Source organism: Piliocolobus tephrosceles, chromosome 10 (assembly GCF_002776525.5).
Source record: "Piliocolobus tephrosceles isolate RC106 chromosome 10, ASM277652v3, whole genome shotgun sequence".
Lineage (NCBI taxonomy): Eukaryota > Metazoa > Chordata > Mammalia > Primates > Cercopithecidae > Piliocolobus > Piliocolobus tephrosceles.
In genome coordinates, this window is record NC_045443.1 from 26953357 (window position 1) to 26974327 (window position 20971).

At 37.7% G+C, this 20971-nt stretch overlaps 1 protein-coding gene across 2 annotated transcripts in view; it reads right to left on the minus strand.

Annotated features, from left to right (window-relative positions):
• ITPR2 (inositol 1,4,5-trisphosphate receptor type 2) overlaps positions 1–20971 on the minus strand; it is a 492964-nt gene that overhangs the window by 333557 nt on the left and 138436 nt on the right. For both annotated transcript variants that reach the window (XM_023209041.2, XM_023209040.2), the window contains 4 exons: positions 13522–13670; positions 9584–9683; positions 8885–9045; positions 296–437 (listed from right to left, as the gene is read on the minus strand). In XM_023209041.2, coding sequence (XP_023064809.1) covers positions 296–437; positions 8885–9045; positions 9584–9683; positions 13522–13670 — 552 coding nt within the window. The remainder of the gene's footprint in view (positions 1–295; positions 438–8884; positions 9046–9583; positions 9684–13521; positions 13671–20971) is intronic.

Sequence of the window (20971 nt, forward strand, 5' to 3'; positions counted from 1 at the left end):
ACGCCCATGTGAGAGGACTGGAAGGTGAGTCCTCTCTCAGTTGAACCTTGAGATGCCTGCAGCCCCAGCAAACACCTTGACTGTAGCCTGATGAGAGACCCTGAGCGAGATCGGCCCGTGTAAGCCATGCCTAGATCGCTACTCCACAGAAACTGTGAGATAGGAAATACCTTGTTTTCAGCCACTAAGTTTTGGGATCATTTGCTTCATAGTAATAGATAACTAATACAAGTACTTTCCTGATACTGTAATTCAGAAAATAAAATATACAAATTTAGTACATGAAAAAATTCACCTGCGCCAGTATGTTTTGTTCCCTCATCAATTTTTGACGCTCTCGGTTTGGCTTAGTGATAACCACATCCAGAACTTCTTGTCCATTATTAGGCACATCAGCAACAAAGAAGATGAGGTCTTCCAATAATTTGGTTACAAACCTATTACAAAATGAAGAGGCAATTTTACTTTACGGTGTGCTTAATTTTGGAAAATGTATAGATATATGATAGGTAGGTAGGTCGGTATAGATAGATAGATAGAAAGAAAGAAGATAGATAGATGGGCAGATAGATAGATTTTTTTACTTTTTCTTCAGGAGTGGAACTCAAATCCACGGAAATTTCTTTTTATTAAGTAATAAGAACTGAAACACTTGAAAACAAGGTATTTTATAACAAAAAAGGTATTTAATTTACAAAATAGTCTCTAAGACAGTTACTGTTTACCTAAACCTTTACAAAGAAAATTCCTTCTCCAGCATCTCCAACCTCTACTTGTGCCTCCAGTTCTCAAGTGTTTGCAGACTATTATCAAATAAAGCCATGTGAGTCGCAACTACACACGAGTAAATAGGATGACACCACCAGATGACTTTCCACAACTGACTAGCAAAGCAGCATATTTCTGCTTAAGGGAAAACAGCTATACTAAATTCCTAAATTTCAATTCTTTTTCTTTATCTTTTTACTGTTAACTCAAACTACATTTCCTAGTCCTCCCCACATTTCAACTTACCCGATGTACAGAATAGGAAAAACTTAAATGACCTGTGAATAGAGACAGAGTAAACAATCTGACACTCAAAATACTGGAAGTATTAAATGACCTACCAAAATCACGAAATTCTAAAACCATACACCAATGTTCACTTTTAAATCTATATTTTGGTTATTATTACAACTATTACTTGAACTTCAGTGGCATTTAGTACAGGAAGTGTCTTGAAAGCCCTTCCTCTCTTCACTGTTTTCCTCCTCCTTCCTCCGCCTGCTCTTTGTCATTTTCCATTTGCGTTAGTCAACTGAGGGAGGGGCAGGGTTCAAGCTATTGCAAAAATGGGTAAACAGAGGAGGAATGTGTATTGGAAGGGTCAAGGCATTTTTTAAATTGTATTAGTGGTAAAGTACAACTTAGTTATTCAATAAACACATAATTTTGGGGGGATAAGACAAAAGCTGACCAATAAATAGTTAAATTAGCTTTATCCATATAGTGTTAGCATCTTTATTTGCTGTTGTTAGCACGTGAATACAATGATGCTAATCATGAACACATTCATAAGAAAACTACATTTTAAGAGCTTCAACAATTCCAGAAAAGTATAGAATGTATTCAGTTGGAAAACATCTCTTTTCTTCTCTTTCAATACCTTTGGTAGGAAAACATCTTGATCTTACCTCCTGATTTATGTCTTGAAAGGGAATGCGCTTTGTGAAGCCAAGTGGACACACCCAGAATCTATAATTTAGTCACCCAGAGAAATTTCAGTATACTTCCAGGGTTCATAAACTTCCCTCCAAAATTCCTGGGATTCTATGTTTTCTTGGTATGCCTATTTTAAATTTTAACCTAGTCTGTTTCTTTTGGAAAATGGTGTCTGACAGAATTCACAGACATAGTTATGTTGAATCTCTGGAGGCAGCCACAGAAACGTAAAACGTGTTTCATGTGCATCCAAATGTGGTGTGAATTTCTTTTGAAATTGTGATTTAATGTCCTCCAAATCATTCTGTTGCTCTTAAAACAAAACAAAACAAATTTGGAGCTGAGGTTACTTCAGCACAATGAAAAAAAAATGAACTTCAGTTTCTATATGCCCAATGCAAGTCCAGTTTGGGCATAAATATTTGTATTTTCTTTTTTAAATTATTAAGATTCCTTTTCTCTTGCTGTTTCAATAACTGCAATCAAATATTTAGATATCAAAGAAAGTAAAATTTTGTGAGCAACTACAGATCGCTCTGTTTCAAAGTCATTCAAATGCCCTGAAAATTGGAGATGGTTAATGGAATGATCATGACGAATATTAACAGTCTTGATTGCAAATCATGATACGTCAACCGTATATGTAAAGCCTACCTCTTCATGACAAGGCCATGGAAGCCAGGAAGAGCAACCTTCTCTTTTGACCTCTGAAACTGTTGAAACCTTTTTTTTGACCTTGCGCCTCAAGCATCCCTTTTGTGGCAAAACAAAGAGCTGGTTTGTTTTCAATTTAGCTCAAACTCTGATTCTATACTTGGCAGTGGTGAGCTCCTACTAAGTCATGCAATCTTACTAGTTTGCTTTTTAAGCTTTATGGAAAATGAACAAAATAAGAAAAACAGTGAGGAACAGGGATGATATTCAACTCTTGCAAGGTAAGAGGGACCAAAAACACATGGTAGGGAAATAAACTAAACATATGAAGCAGAGACGAACATATGGCTTCTCTAACCTCTTAAAGAAAACTTAAAATTCAGTGGCCCTTATTCAGGCTTTGGCTGTGCAGTGATAGGAGGAAACAATGGATGCACATAGATAGGGCTGGACCCAGCCACCAGCTATCTCCATGACTAAAGTATCATATTACCAGAGAACATGGACTCTCAGCTCTCGATATCAGATCTGGCTCTGGTCTAGTTGAGGGAAGCCAGGTAGAAGCCAGCATAAAACTGACAGAGAAGACAAGTGAATGTAGAGAAAGGAAAAACAAAAATCTCCCACCTAAGAAAACCACACATAGTAAAAGTCCAAAGCACATAAGGAAAGCTGACATTGAGGAAGATAGCCACCATACTAAAGCATCAGGAGGCTACTCCACCACCAACAAAATCCGAGTAACAAAACAGTTTCAAAATAAGTTTTAAATGAGTGTGTATTCAGTCTTCAAAGAGATAAAGAAAGCAATATATTAAAAAGACAACATATTTTAAAAGGGCCAATATAAATGAAAAATAGGTGGATATACAAAAAAAAAAACTGAGAGATAAAAATTATATGCTGAGCACAGCGACTCATGCCTGTAATCCTGGCATTTTGGGAGGTCGAGGCAGGAGGATTGCTTGAGCCTGAGTTCAAAATCAGCCAGGCCAACAGAGTGAAACCCTGTTTGCACAAAACAATTAAAACATTAGTAGGTTGAGGTGGCATGCTCCTGTTGTCCCAGCTACTCGGGCAGTATCAAAAATCGATCCAGATAATAGCACAGAGAAATATTAAAAGGCAAATAATAAAAGGGAAGTTAAGAGACAAAAAAGACGAATTAGGACGATCCAACATATATCTCATAAAAGTTTCAAAAGACAGAAAGGAAGAAAAAGACAAAGAAGCAATATTTGCAGGAAAATGGCTGAAAATTTCCAAGAATTGAAGGAAGAAATAAGTATTCAGATTAAAAGTATACCTTAAGTGTCAAATGAGAAAAAACAAAAATAAAACTCCTTTGTAAACACATCATGGTGAAATCTTAAGACATCAAAAGCAAAGCAAAATAATATATAAAATTACCAAGTCAAGAAAAATTACCAATAAAGAATAACAAGTCTATTGACAGATTTCTTAACAGCAACAAGATATGCTAGAAAGTAATTAAGTTATAGCTTTAAAATACTGATAGAAAGTAATAATCAACCTGACATCTCATATATAAAGTATCACTTAAGAGTAAAGCAAGGGCCCGGTGGCTCACGCCTGTAATCTCAGCACTTTGGGAGGCGGAGGCGGGCAGATTACCTGAGGTCAGGAGTTTGAGACGAGCCTGGCCAACATGGTGGAACCCCATCTCTACCAAAAACACAAAAATTAGCCAGGCGTGGTGGCACACACCTGTAATCCCAGCTACTCGGGAGGCTGAGGCAGGAGAATCGCTTGAACCCAGGAGGCAGAGGTTGCAGTGAGCCAAGATCGTGCCACTGCACTCCAGCCTGGGCGACCGAGCAAGACCCCATCTCAAAAAAATAAAAAAGAAATGTGCTAAGAGAGTAAATTCTGGCTGCGTGCAGTGGCTCATGCCTGTAATCCCAGCACTTTGGCAGGCCAAGGCAGGCAGATTGCCTGAGGTCAGGAGATCGAGACCATCCTGGCTAACATGGTGAAACCCCGTATCTACTAAAAATACAAAATTAGCCGGGTGTGGTGGTGGGTGCCTATAATCCCAGCTACTCAGGAGGCTGAGGCAGAAGAGTTGCTGAGCCTGGGAGGCAGACATTGCAGTGAGCCAAGATCACACCATTGCACTCCAGCCCGGGCGACAGAGTGAGACTCTGTCTTTAAAAAAAAAAAGTAAAGGCAAAATAAAGATATTTTCATATATGTGAAAATTAAAAAGATTATAACCCATAGGCCTCTCCACTGAATGGACTAAAGAATAAATTTCAGCAAGATGAAAAGAGAATGAATAAGTGAGATACAAGTAATAAAGACAGGAGGAAAACGTAAAGAATGGGGCAGAAGAAGAAGTAAAATTGTTTAAAAAAAAAATCACTAAAAAAAATTTAGAAACTAAATTTCTCTCCCCAAAAACTAATGAAATAAGATTAAAAAATAAAATAAATGTTTCAAGTTAAAAAAAGATTTCATTGTCTTTTAAAAAAAGGAACAAAATTTATCAGTAAAAATGAAACGTGGTGCATCATGATTTATACTGATACATTTATTCTTTTGTATTTATCAAATTAAAATAAAATTTTACAAATGAAGAGAATAAACACAAAACTATGGTTCTAGACAACTACTACAAGAAAGATGGGAGGGAGAATGTCAGGGCAAAACCAAAGCATGCTGCAACATTTTTCTACCAGGGGAGGGAGAAAAAAATTAGTAACTTCAAGTTTATCAAGAAGAATATACAGTCAAAATGTATGATAAGAATTCAAGTGTAATTGCTTAATGAATGAAAATATGACCGAAAGCTTCTAAATCAGTAGAGAAAACAGTAAAGTGGTGGGAGGGGAATACAAACTTTATTTATCTAGCAGAAAGCAAGAAAGAAGTAAAGGAAATGAAAACAAGCTACACTAAAGAAAGAAAAACAAAAATAAAAATGCATTCAAATAAATTTATCAAATACAAAGTCATTAAACTTGCAAATGAAAATAGACTATCAGTCAGGCACGGTGGTTCACGCCTATAATTCCAGCACTTGGGAAGGCCAAGAAAGGCAGATTGCTTAAGCTCAGGAGTTTGAGATTAGCCTGGGCAACATGGCGAACCCTGTCTCTAGAAAAATCCAAAAAATTAGCTGGGTGTGGTGGCACGTGCCTGTGTTCCCAGCTACTTGGGAGTCTGAGGTGAGAGGATCACCTGAACCCAGGAGGTCGAGGCTGCAGTAAGCCATGATTGCACCACTGCACTCCAGCCTTGGCAACAGAGCAAGACCCTGCCTCAAAAAAATAAATAAAATAGACTATCAGATTAGATTGTTACAATCAACCTTCTGCTGCTCACTAAAACAAAATGACCAGGACACCTGAAATAAAAAGATATGGAAAAAGAGACATCAGGCAAATGTTAAACTAAAGATTGCTGGTGTCAGGATAGTCATACCTGGCAAAAAAAAATTTAAGAGAAAATGATGTTGCTCTGAGAAGCAACATCAGAATGACATCTGATCTGGTGATCACATGGTGGATGACCCCTGTTCTAGATCCTGAGCTCCTATCATGGGGAATGAGAACCATCCCTCAAGAGGGTAAGTTTCACAGAGACATGGGATAGTCTGTGGCCTTCACCACCACATTAGCACCACATATACCCATACTGCGTGGCCAAGTGCCTGGCACGTACCAGGAGTTTAGTAATACTGAATTAATCACATCTCTGAACTCTCACTGCTTGAGGGAAACCCCAGTATTTTGTGTATCCTCAGAGGTAAACACAGTGCAGAAATGCTGGTCAAGGACTGCCTGTGTCACTTCCTCAAGTTCTGGATGGCAGTTAACACCCCTCCACCTTCCCTCCTCTCTCTCTGACAACATGTTCCCAGTCCTCTCTGTTTTGTGGGTGTGATTATGTAGAATAAGATTAGAAAATTCCACTGAAAATATTTAAGGTTGAGGATCTTGAAGCATAATACAAGAGCTGTACTTCCAGAGCTCATGTTCATTCCTGGGATAAGTAAAGAGGGAAGACAGAGAGAGAGAGAGAAAAAAAAAAATTCCAACAACACAGGCTTTTTGACACAGATAATAATCGCTTCATTTTCCATAGGGGGAAAAAAGTCAGAGTTGTCAGTTATTTTCAGAAATAATTTTATATTCAATTCCAAAACTGAGAAAATACAAATGCATTCAACTCTGCCAATAAGCTCTACCTTACTGACAGGCAGCTTTGAATGAATTTTGATAGGAGGTGGCTTTTCTGAAATTACTAAATTAAGATCAATAATTGTACCTTCATATTTCTTAGGCAAAGCCTTCTCTTTGCTATTAATACAATGTTTTTCACTCCAAAACAGTAGGGAAAGAAAGAAGCAAAGGAAATAAAAATGCATGCTCTCTAGTTAGTCCTCGTCCACCACCTTCCTTAGATTCATCTTGAGAGGTTAAGATAATCTCCAGCCATGACTGAAGAACAGTGACTTGCACAGGATTCCAGCCAGTGATGGTGGAGAGCCCATAATCTGAATTTTTATCTGTCCTTTTCTTCAAGGAATACCTTAATGCTTAGCAAGGGAGACTTTTTAAGTGAAGCCAAGAAAATTGCTGTGCATATGTAAGAGTGTTAGAAACAAAGAAATAGATTCACGAAAGGAAAAGTTAGATCAATAACAGACAAATAAAAATTCCTATCTGCACATTAGAATCCATTTCCTGCCATAATTTAGCTCTGATATTTAATTGTCTATAGCCCATAAAAATGGGCCAGTTGTTTCTGCTTCCGGCCTTTATTCATTTCCCCTAACAGGGTTGGAGGTGTGACTGAATATACAATAGTTGTTTTGAAATGTAAGTTTGGCAGGGGAAAAAATAGAGGTAAGAACAGAGAGGAAGCTGAGAAACAGCTATTCCATTTGTTTGCATATTTAGGATTTTTTTCTAATTGAATTGACAGGGATGGAGGGAAGCAAACTTGGATTTTTTGTTCTTCTGTATTGTAAGATGTATATCTAAAAAGTTCAAAAACATATAGCTAAGAACTACTGATAAGTGAATCCCACGAAGCCACCACCAAGAGCAGGAAATGGAACCCTGCAGGAGCCTTTCAAACCTTCAGGGAGCATAATTCCTCCCTCCCCTCTAAGAAGAAACACCATCCTGATTTTTGTCACAATGACTTCCTTGCATTTCTTTATGGTTCTTCTAATTGCTTAAAGGCCCCCAAAGAAATGGAGTGGAGTTTGTTTTTGAATGTTACACATAGTATTACAGTGAATGTATTTGTTGTGTCTAGTTTTCCCCCAATCCGTTTGTTAAATTTAGCCATGCCATTGCACATAGATGTGGTTCATTTATTTTCATCGCAAAACTGTATTCCATTGTATGAAAATAACACAATTTTCATCCTCTATTCAACTGGTGTTGGACATTTGGATGGTTTTCCATTTGGGGTTATTTCAAACAAAGCTGAACATTCTTGAACATGTGTCCTGGTACACATGTGGAGGAGAGTGTTTTGGACAGATGTTCAAGAATGTTCAGCCTAGGAGTGGAATTGGTGAGTCATGGGGTGTTTGCTTCTTTAATTTTGCTAGTTACTGCCAAACTATTTTCCAAGGTGCATATATCAATTATTATCTCACCAGCTGTGTATGAGAGTTCCAATGTCTGAATGCCTGGGAAATTGGCAAATAGCTTTTTCTTGTTTAAATTAAAAGGCATGTAGCAGATCATGAAGAGAGGAAATACAGAGGATGCTTGTGCTTGGGCACACTGGAAAGCATATGGACTTTAAGCCATACATGACTGAATCCCCCCTTAGTGTTAACTATGCAGCCTTACCTTGTTTGCTTACCCTCCTCAGTTTTCCTTTATGTAAAATGAGAATACCTATTTCAAGGCTATTTGAAGGATTAGATAAAATATATTTACAGTGCCCAACCTAATAACTGACACAAAGCAGGCATGCAATAATCGCTAGCTGTCAATATCATTCTCTTTCTTACTTATTTCCAAAACCAGAGCTTAAGAATCAAGGATCCAGTTTCTCTGAACAAGCTATAAGGGCAGAGAGCTACATCTTGCAGATAATTTTTCTGGTTTTACATATCTGTTTGTTTTCTGGTACCAGAGCTAAGAAATGCATCTTGAATAAATAACATCAGAGAAACACAAAACTTTCTTTAGGTCCTTTAGAACTCTAAATCCAAATATCAAATCATGCACAGCAAAAGGTATTGCAAATCTCCCAGAAAGGATTTAAAAAAGAATGACCAGAAAATAACTTAAAACAACTGTTTTCAAGCAAAGTTAAAATGGCACAAGTAAATATTCCACCAGATTTAAATTTGACAAATTTCATTTACTCACTATGATCAAGAGGAGTAAGTTCCCACCTCATTCAGAAGCAGGTGTGCTATTGAGAATGTTATAAATATTCCCTTAGAGTCATTCATTCACATCAGGCTTACTACAACAATTGACAACTGACTCTTGATTATTTAAGACCCATTTAAAAAGATACTCACCTCCTTTCATTCTGAGTTATTGTGCCATTTTCTAGCTTTTTAACTGTGGTCGCTAGTACTTTATTGGCATCATTGGCAAAGTCTAAGTCTCGAACTTCAGACAGTGGGACAGACACGATGGCGAACGCTTCTTTATCTTCTTTGGTTTGGCAGGTTCCAATCTGAAATGTGTTTTTTCATTAAGGTTAGTTTTATAAACAACTATACAATATTCTTTGAGGACTAACACATCTAGTACTGTTTAAGAAATATAAGACAAGAATAGATCATCCAAACACAGTAACTCCCACATGCTTCATCCACTACGAAAGGCTGTAGGGACACAGAGATTTCCTGCGTCCACTTCCCGCCCTGTTCCAAAGCCCCACTGGAAACCTCTCCCTTTCACACTTGCCCTCTGCTCCAGTTTTGACAGAGTAGAGAAAAGGCACTCCTGGATTCTACTTCTCCATCCACATGCTGCTACCATTCTTTCTGATGTCTCTGTAGCATCCTCCTGAATCACAACTTTGCTGCCTCCAACCCATTTAGATCAGCTACCTAAGCAACTGGCAGACATGCATGCTTGATATAACTAATTGCAATGATATCTAATATTGGTGAAGATGGAGTATAAGGAACATGTCACACAGCATTCCTATCCTAATCCTATTCACATGGCATTTGGCTAAAAATTAAACCACATTCAGTGACATTTACCTTTAACATAACAGGCCTCTCTTCATCTGTGTCTATGGGGATACTAGTACTGGTTACCCATGTGTTGGTGCATAAATGCCTTAACCGAACATATGAGTTCCTAAAAGCAAAACAATATAAAAAAAAATTATAAAAAGTTAGCACATTTACATATTGACATCTTTAACAGCTTCTTATATGATATGAACATAAATATATATTAACTAGTAATTGACTCAAGATCCCTCTGCTTTAAGGGGAAATTCTGAATTACAGACTATTTCAAAGCATGCAGCATTATTACCTAAGCCAGTAGTTCTCAAAGTGTGGTCCCTAGACCAGCGGCATCAGCATCGCCTGGGAGCTTGTTATTAATACAAATTCTGAAACTTCATCCCCATCGACTGAATCAGAAACTTTGGGGGTGTGGCCCAACAATGAGTAGTTTAATAGGTTCTCCAGGCAGTTTTGATGCATGCTAAACTAAGAGCATCGATCAAATAACAAATAACTCAGCTAACACTGCTGGCAGACAGTAGTGTAGTTTGTGTAGTTTAATTATCTGTATGTGAAAGTATTAATGTACAATAAATCCTCATTATTTGTGGCTTCTGTACTTGTGAATTCTCCTGCTCACTAAAATTTATTTGTAGCCCCCCAATCAGTATTCAAGGAGCTTTTGTGGTCATTCCAGGACATACACAGAGTGACAAAAATTTAAGTGGCCCAGCAGGCACATTTCCAAGCTGAAGTAGAACAAGGTGATGCTCTGCGTCTTGTCTCAGCTCTCATGCTATAAATGAGTGTCCTTTTTGTGCTCTATTTAGTGCCACGTTTTTCACATTTCTGTGCTTTTTTTTGGTGATTTTGATGTTTAAGATGGCCCCCACATGAGGTGTAGAAGTTCCTAAAGTTACGCACATCTAGTGTTCCCAAGCACAAGAAGGCTGTGATATGCCTTACAAAGAAAATACTTGTGCTATATGAGCTTCGTTCATGCATGAGTTATAGTGCTACTGACCACAAATTCAATGTTAATGAATCAGCAACATATATTGAATAAGGTGTATTTAAACAGAAGCACACATAGAACAAGGCTATGTATTGGTCAACAAAAATGTTGTGACCAGAAGCTCACAGGAACCTAACTCTGTATTTCCCCTAGGAACAATAGTTCAGTATTTGCTAATTCCATGTAACATGAATTTTAAAAATTGACTGAATATGAACTGTGAGAGAGTGCCTAAGAAAAGACACCTAGAACTTCATCCTACTCAAGTATTACCATTTTTGGTAAATCTTTTATAATCTTTTGTTATTTCTTTAACAAATATGTGTATAGTGCCTATTAAAAGAAAAGCACAGTAAGTACTCTGCCTTCAAGTTGCTTACATATCAGTATAAAGATAAGGCATAAATATGTCTTACAACATAAGGTAAAAACCATTAGGGCCAAGAAAAGAAAACCAAATAAAATGCCAAGGGCCTCAGGCAAAGAGATTCATTCAACAACCTGGTTCTGCTCCTTTACAAAAATAGATAAAAGACAAACTGAGCTTCACAAATCTAAAAAAGCAGTCCTCCAATCTTTGTTCAAATATCTAGAAATTCTGAAATGCCTCTGTTTTATCACTTAGCATCTTCTGCATTGAATTACACAGGACATGTAATTTGTACTCAGTTGTCATCAGGTCCCCAAGTGATTTAGTACAGTGATTTAGTTTAAGCAGCATTGGACTATAAAGTTTGAGAAACACTGGACTCCACAGTGGAATCACTTAGGTAATAAATTCTTTAAAAAGAGTAAAGCCTGCACCCCACCTGTGAGACTCTGATTTCATTGGTCTCAGTGTGGCCAGGGCATGGTGAGGTGTCCACACTACCCAGGTGATTCGAATTTATAGTCAACTTGAGTTAGCCACTGTTCTAACTTAGTCTCTAGTTCCTGATCTGTAAGGGTTACTGCCAGTATTCAATAAGACAATATTTATTAAGAACTTGACACAGGACTTAGTACATAAAAAGTGCTCAAGAGTTATAATAGTAGTTATTATTAAGCATTAATTAATGTTGGCTTTAATACAACTAATGACAGATGAATTGATGTTAATACAAAATTCTGTACTATACTGAATAGGGCTTCCACAGTTCTGAAAAGTAATAGATTAATGATTCCATATAAACGGAGGCTCGGTGGCCATCATCGTGGTTCTACACACTTTCTAGTAAGATCCTTTTATCATTTCCTTAACTCTCTTGGTTAGAGTTCAAGAAGGGCTCCCTTTTTGCTGACTTAAATCTAAAATAAGTAAAGTCATAGTAAGGATTGATTAAGGTCCCAGTCCTGAGAGGAGAAAGCCAGAGACCTGGGTCAGGTAAAACCAGAGAGGATCTCTTTACAGGCTTATATTGATGGAACAAAAAAGAGTGAGAGATGGATTCATATAAGGTATGAAATTCGGCAACATTTCTCATGAATGAGAATAGCCACAAAACACCCTGGGAAGCTCTACCAGCAATGTTTCTCAATAGTGTTATTATAGTAACTTTTTACCCTCCCTGGAGGAAACCCACACAATGTCTGCCTTTTTGCATAGGTGCCTTTGGCTTCACCACTGCCATCTGCCAAGGTCAAGCACAATACTGCTCCATCAGGGCCAATTTAGAGCCATCCCACTAATCCTAATAATATGTGCAAGACTCCTCGATGCATCTAGAGCGTACATCATAGCCTTATGGTTGAAAGATGGACAGTTACAGACAGAAAAGCTTAACTAAAATAGTCAAATTTAGCCTGGGCATGGTGGCTAATGCCTGTAATTTCGGCACTTTGAGAAGCTGAGGTGGGTGGATCCCTCGAGCCCAGGAGTTCAAGACCAGCCTAGGCAATATGGCAAAGACTCATCTCTACAAAAATATACAAAAGTTAGCAGGGCATGGTTGTGCATGCCTATAGTCCCAGCTACTCAGGAGGCTGAGGTGGGAGGATCACCTGAGTACCAGAGGTAGAGGATGTAGTGAGCCATGATTATGCCTCTGTACTACACCCTGGGCCACAGAGTGAGATCCTGTCTCAAAAAAGATAAATGAAAAGTAAAATAAAATGGTCAAATTCAAGCAAAAGAATGTAAGATATTGTCTTACTTTAAGTTCTGGCAATCTTATTTCCAATCCCACACCCCCTCACTCACTTTTATCTAATTACTCTGGCCTTCTCACTGGTCCTTAAAAACACCCAGTAAATTTCAACATTTTTCATTTCGTGTTCCTGCTGCTTGAAATGTTCCTCTCAGGAAGAGAGGACTTGATTCCTCAATTCATTCAGATCATTCTTCAAACATACTAACTCAGAGAGGCCACAGTTGAACTCTCCTACCTAACAGAACTCTCCATACCCTTCATTTTTTCTTCAAAGCACTTTTATTACCTAACCTTTGACTAATATTTTATGTCTATTGTTTTGTTTACTGCCTGTCTCCCCTATTTGAATGTGAAAGTACAACCAGTTTGTTCACTGTTCTCCTCCCAATGCCAAGGGCAATGCCTGGAATGTAATGGATGTTCAATAGATATTTGTTGACTGAATGACTATATAAATGAACAAATGGATGAATGAAATGGGAAATCTGACATAATAAAAATAAATGATAAATATATAAATGGAAATGTTTTTATATTATTTTTCATTTTAGTAACCAAAGGCCAGATAAGTAATAAGAATAAATGATTCTTATAAATTTTTCAGAATTTCTTTGTTCCTGCACATTTTAATTATTTATAAGAATAAAACAAATTATGTTAACCTCCTCACAGAAGAGACACAATGTTTTACACATTTTTTCTTCACTTATGTTTGCTCCCATGATATCATAAAAATACATTAATATTATTATTTTCATTCCTTACCTACTGGTATAATTATTCAAAGAAACATCTTTTAACCATAATTTTTTTTTTACCTTGGAACCAGGCAGTCAGCTCTCTGAAGAGTTGTGGCATCGAGTTCAAAAAGGGATGCAATGTCATTGCCATGTGGGACTGAAACCAAAGTATACATGATCTTCTCCCCTGCCTGGCGTTTTTTCTTTGAAGTTGGATGGTCATCTCTCTGTTGAGGAAGTACAAGGTTATTTACTTTTATCCGATTTCTTGCTAAACTCCCCAATTAATCAGATGACAGGGTTTAAATGTGCATGTTATTTCTTCCTTGGATTGGAGAAGTGTCTATTTCACATCACCCAGAAACACTAGCTCTAGACCGACAGCCATTGAGGTAATTACTGTCAACAGGGATGAGTCCCACACTCCTGGGGTGGGGTGGCTTGATCTGCTCACATCATTAAGGCACTAATGGTACCAATAGTTATGGACCCTTCCCTCGTTCTCTTACACCTATTTACAAAGTAGCAATTTTGACCATTCCACAGTTAAAACAAACACAGAGAAGAGCCTGTGTGTTGAATCATCTAGATTTCTTAAGTTAAAGTAAGCATGGCAGTGTGCAGGAGTTCATACCTAATCCCCAGCCATAATAATACTTGGAGAAGAGCAGAATCAACAGCAACATTCCCATTCACCACCTGCTTGCAGCCCTAGATTTAATTCCATAAGAAATAAAATAAAAGGAGATCTCCACAAATAGACACCTTCATAACGATGTGAAACTTGGTCAAAGGTTCCAGCACACCCTACCATTTTAAGCAGACGCCAACATGAGATTAATGAGTTTGTGCTTTTACTTGAACTTCCGTAAGTCCCAGTACCCCATGGAAGAACTGGTTGCACAAGAAACCAAAACAGGAGATGCAATATAAGCTTGGTAGTTAGTAGATAAAAATAGTGACTTACACATATTTATTAAAATAGGCGAAATTTGAAAATGAGAATGGAAGAGAGAAAGACAGACAGACACACTGTCACTGCACCATCACAGGATGGTGAATGAAACTGAGGGAAGGAAGGGACACTCAAAAGGCAAATGCAAGCAGCATACTGTATCCATGGGCAAGTGTTTCTTTAATGGCTGCTGTGACAAGATATTACTCCTGATCATCCCAGAACATTCACTTGGAGTCCCTACCCCCTCCCAAAGAGTGTCAATATCATTTTATTTGGATCAAAAAAGCCTTGCAGTTTTGTTTCTGGCCTCTTCTGTAAATGGTGCATAAATTGGTAGCACCGTTGAAACGGGAATGGGCAGAGGGAACTGCCAGGTTTCCTAAACACGACGAGGGTTGTTATCTGCTAAAACCCTCACAGCCTTGCAGCACCAGGTAGCTCTTGTCATCTTTGACTTCTATGTCTTCCACAGAGATGAAAATTCATAATTAAATGAAAGCAGGGGTTCAGCAAACTCTCCACAAAGGGTGACCCTCATAACAGTAGTTTCTTATTTGTAAATATAAACACTGTTTATTGACTAGAAAAGGGCATACTTGGCATACTATACATCGTAAAGGAGTATGGGCATGTGGGAACGAAGAAAATGCAGAAACAGTTAGCAAATAATACTTCTGAATTTTTTTTTAAGACAAGGTCTCACTCTGTTGCCCAGGCTGGAGTGCAGTGGCACAATCAAGGCTCACAATAGTCTCACTCTCCAGGGCTCAAGAGATCCTCCCACCTCAGCCTCCCGGGTAGCTGGGGCTACAGACGTGTGCCATCACACTGGCTAATTTTTATAATTATTGTACTAACTGGACCTCACTATGTTGCTGAGGCTGGTCTCGAACTCTTGAGTTCAAGCGATCCTCCCTGCTCGGCCTCCCAAAGGTTGGGATTACAGGAGTGGGCCACTGCACCTGGCTGATATTTCCGAATTTATACAGAGCTTCTCACAATACCAAAGCCATTCCTTTGGTTGTTCTCATTAATCCCACAACAAAAAATTTAAGAGGGAGAAAAGTAAGCATTATAATTTCCATTGAGCAAAGAGATGAGTGCAGTTACCTAAAGAGAGATGAAAGATGAGGGAAAGGGAAAAAGAAAGGGGAGGAAGAAGGAGGAAAGGAAGAAGAAGGAGAAGGGAAAAGAGGGAAAGAAGGAAGGAGAGGGGGTGGGGAGAAAGGATGGAGAACAGGAGGGGAGCAGTGGATGGTGGTAATGAACGCTCAGCCCCAAATTCAACTGAAAAGGGCCTGAATCCAAGCCAACCCAAGCCAGAGGCCAGGCCTGAGGCCCTTAAATACTGTAGGAGTCACCCCTCTAAGAGTAAATAAGAACTCACGGCTAAGACTCTCCTCCTCCCCCAAGTCTTCTGAAAAAGTTACCTGGGGTCATGGGACCCACTTTCATGGTGATTTGCATGAAGGATGAAGAAGTCTAAGAATTGGAGACAAAATTTATGAAGGGGAAACCCACCCTCTCGTCCCTCAAGAAGAAAGTCTAAATGCCTTTAAATAACCCAATAATGAGAGTAGTCTGTCCAGACAAATGAGTTCGAAGAGACGGCTGGCGCAATGGCCTTAATAGCTTAGGATCATGGAATCTCTTCCCAAATAATCTCTAGTAGTAGTTAGCAGTTAACCTCTAGTGGTAGTTGGCAGTTACTCAAGTGAAATTCTATTGAAATTTATTCCCTGGGTTTTAATTAGTCTCTTTGAAACTTTAGACAGCACTTTTACAGTTTTATCCTGCATTGCAATTCCCACAATGGGTTGTGAGTAAGATCCTTTAAAAAAAAAAAAGTGGGGGAGAGTGAGCTAGTTTGAATGGAAAGGTAGCAAGAGGGGAAAAAGAAGAAAAGGGAAGTTAGTGTGGTACACTAGAAGAAAAGCAGGAGTGTGCAAGAAAAATGGCCTCTCGTCCAGTGTCACTGAATATTCTTTTTATTGGCAGGCAGGGAAAAAAATGATGTCTAAAAATATGTATAGCTTACTAAGGAGCGAGAGCTATGAGTTAATATTATTAATCTATTTTTTAGATGAGAACACTGAGGCTTTAGGGGCCAGTTTGCATAATTCTCATGTGGTGGAGCTGAATAGCAAATCCAGCTCTAACTGACTCCACAGTCCTAACCTGTTAACTATTATGCTACAGAGAGACCTTGATCATCAAGAAGGCTCCCAGAAAACTATCAACTAACAACCTGGAGAAGATAAACATAATGGACTCTCCATGTTTGCCTTTTTTGCTCTACTTCTGTGACTGCCTATTGCTGGGTTTATTTTTTGAAAACAAAAGTAAACAAGATGCCAAGAAAAGCCCAGGACCAGATGGCTTCACAGCTGAATTCTACCAAACATTCAAAGAACACCAATCCTTCTTAAACTCTTCCAAAAAAAAAAAAAAGAAGTAGAAAAGATACTATCAAACTCATTTTATGAGGCCATCATTACCCTAATACCAAAGCCAGACAAAGATACCACAAGAAAAAATCTATAGGCCAATATCTATTAATATAGATGCAAAAATTCTCATCAAAATACCAGCAAACCAAATTCAACAGCAGGTCAAAAAGTGTATACACCATGACTAAGTGGGATTTATCCCTAGGATGCAAGGTTGGTTTAAACATATGCAAAACTACCAATGTGATATACCACATTAACAGAATAAAATATAAAAAGCACACAATCATCTCAATCAATGCAGAGAAAGCACTTGACAAAGTTCAATATCCTTTCATGATAAAAAAAAAAAAACTCTCAACAAAATAAGTGTAGAAGGAAATTTCCTCAACATGATAAAGGCCATTTATGAAAAGCCCATAGGTGATATCATAGTCAATGGGGAAAACCTGAATGCTTTTCTTCCAAGACTTAGTACAAGGCAAAACTGCCCACTCTCACCATTTCTATTTAACACAGTACTGGAATTATTAGCAAGAGCACATAGACAAGAAAAAGAAATAAAGATTGGGAAAGAAGAGGTAAAATTATCCCTGTTTCAAGTGACAGGATCTTATATGTAGAAATCCTAAAGACTCCACTAAAAACTGTTAGAACTAATCAATGAATTTAGTAAAATTGCAGGATACAAAATCCACATACAAAAAATCAGTCACATTTCTTTTCACCAATAAGAATCTATCTGAAAAGATATCAATTCCATTTATATTAGCATCAAAAACAATTCCATTTATAATAGCGTCAAAGAGAATAAAATATTTAGGAATAAATTTAACCAAAGAAGTGAAAGAGCTGTACGCTGAAAACTATAAAACACAGAGGAAAGAAACTGAAGAAGATACAAATCAATGGAAAGATATCTCATGTTCATAGATTGAAAGAATCAATATTAGTAAAATGTCCATACTACCTAAAGCAATATACAGATTCAGTGCAATCCCTGTGAAAATTCCAATGGCATTTTCAATTGGAAATAGGAATAACAACCCTAAAAGTTGAATGGAACCACCAAAGATCCAGAGTCTTCAAAACAATCTTAAAAAAGAAATGCAAAGTTGGAGCCATCATACTTCCTGATTTCAAATTATATTACAAAACAACATTAATCAAAACAGTATGGTATTGGCATAAAAACAGATACATAGACCAATGGAATAGAATAGAAAGCCCAAAAATAAACCCAAGCATACACAGTCAACTAATTTTTGACAAGGCCATCAAGATGACACAATGACAAAGCATAGTCTCTTCAATAAATTGTGATGGGAAAACGAGATATCCACATGCAAAACAAATGAAACTGGACCCTTATCATACACCATACACAAAAATCAACTCAAAAGATCTAAACATAAGATCTGAAACCAAAAAACTCCTAGAAGAAACTTTCTTCATATTGATGTTGACAAGGATTTTTTGGCTATCTCACCAAAAGCACAGGCAACAAAAGCAAAAATAAACAAAGTGGGACTACATCAGACTAAAAAGCTCTACACAGCAAAGGAAACAATCATCAAAATGAAAAAGCAGCCAAGGAATTTAAAAAATATGTTTGCAAACTAAGCCAGATAAAAGTTTAATATACAAAATATATAAGGAATTCACAAAACTCAGCCAAGAAACAAGTAACTCAATTAAAAAATGGACAAAGGACCTGAATAGACATTTCTCAAAAGAAGACATTCAAATAGCTAACAGGTATAAGAAAAGGTGCCCAACAGCACTAATCATCAAGGAAATGCAAATCAAAACCACAATGAGATGTCACCTCACACCTGTTAGAATGGCTATTTTCAAAAAGACAAGAGATAACAAGTGCTGAGGAAGGTGTGAAGAAAAGGAAATCCTTGTGCATTGCATTGTTGGTGGGACCACAGATTGGCATGGCCATTGTGGAAAACAATATGGAAGTTCCTAAAGAAATTAAAAATAATACTACTATAAGTCCTAGTAGTACCTCTTCTGGGTATATTCCCAAAGGAAATGAAATACCACCTCATAAAGAAACATACACTCTCACACTCATTGCAGTATTATTCACAATAGCCAAGACATGGAAACAACCTAAGTATCCATCAACGGATGAACAGATAAAGAAATTTGCGCTATATATAATATACGTTTATATACAAAATATGATTCATCCTTGTAAAAGGAGATCTTGCCATTTGTGACAACATGGATGAAACTAGAGAACATTATGCTAAGTTAAAAAAAAAATACACAGAAAGGAAAAAAAGCATATGCTCTCACTTATATGTGGAATCTAAACAACAATAAAACAGAAAAAAAAAACAAAACCACACAATACATAGAAATAAAGAGAACAGAATAGAAGGATGATTATCAGGAGCAGGGGGAATGGGAAAATAGAGGTCACAGTGTACAAAGTCACATATCTGTAGGATGAATAAGGCTAGAGATCTAATGCAGAGCATGTGGAGTATAGTTAATAATCGTGTATTCTATACTGGAAATTTGCTAAGAGAGCCAATTTTAGGTATTTTTATCACTAAAATAAAAGGCAACTATGTGACATGATGGATATGTTAATTTGATTGACTACAGTAACATTTTACTATACATATGTGTATCAAAACATCATGGTATATACCTTAACTATATACAATTTTAAAATGAAAAAGAGGCCAGGAACAGTGGCTCATGCCTATAATCCTCGCACTTTGGGAGGCTGAAGCAGGTGGATCACCTGAGCTCAGAAGTTCAAGACCAGCCTGGGCAACATGGCAAAACCCCATCTTTACAAAAAGTACAAAAATTAGGCATGGTGGCACATGCCTATGGTCTCAGCTACTTAGGAGGTTGTGGTGGGAGGATCACCTGAGCCCAGGAGGTTGAGGCTACGTGAGCCGAGATTGCATCACTGCACTCCAGCCTCGGCGACAGAGTAAAACTCTGTCTCAAAAAGGAGAAAAGAAAAAGCGAGGGAGGGAGGCAGGTGGGGAGGAAAGGGAAGGAAGGGATGGAAGGAAGGATGGAGTGAAGGGCAAACTCAAAAGTGTGTTGCTTCATTGATCTATATCATGTAGCTCAACATTAAAATCTAGGTGTTATAATAAGATACGGATGGCAAAAACACAGTTTTTGAACTTAAGGCCTTGAAATCTGAGAGTGACACTAAAGCCACACTGCTGTCCAACTGCAAACAGCTGAGGCAAAAAGGCCTGAACAAGGTCTATGCAATCCTCTTTTACAGGGCCCAGTAGAAGACCATGTGCAAGTAGGAATTCCTTCTCAAGGTTAAAAACTGTAGTGACATCTGATACTGAAGAGGACAATGATTACGAAGAACATGGCATACAAAAGGAAGGAAGGAGGAGGTTTAGAAGAGGAAGTGATAATTCTAAAAGAAAGCAAAGGATGTTTGTTTTTAATGATATCCTCAGTAACATGAAAACTTGGGGAGAAATAGACCAGGAGAATTACAGTCGCAAAGAAATACTGGAAAGAGCTTTTTCTCCTGGATTTTGCAATCATATTGCAGCCAAAAGAAAGAGCCACAAGCACACTAAGTGTTGTTAATACATGTGAGAGAAGATTGCCTTGGAATATAAGGACACAGAAATTATGAACAAGATCAATCAGTTATACAAATAACCCAAAGGATTTTTGTGACTATTAGAGGCAATGGGATTTGGGTACAAGTGGCTTAAGTGGAATACTGGGAAGGCACAATTAAAACATAATATTAACTAAGGAAGATAAAACGTTATCAGTCATATTGAACCATGTTTGAATAAAGGCTTATTAACAGAAGATCAGCACGTAACCCAAATAAACGGAGAATCAAACAGTTTCTCTCACCATTGCCTCGTGTAGATTCAATAAATGGCCAGTCTTCTTGCAAAAATAGCATATCCTTAAAAGGAGCATGTGTCATCTAATTTCCTGAGTCTCTTGCAGACCAATATTGTAATTTAGCCTTTGATACATATTCTAATTCAAGAAAAATGCACCAACTGACCCAAATATTTAGATCTATTTGGCAATTGAAAGTTGGCATTGTGGTTTATTCATCAGTCTTTTGTGAGTTCATTTA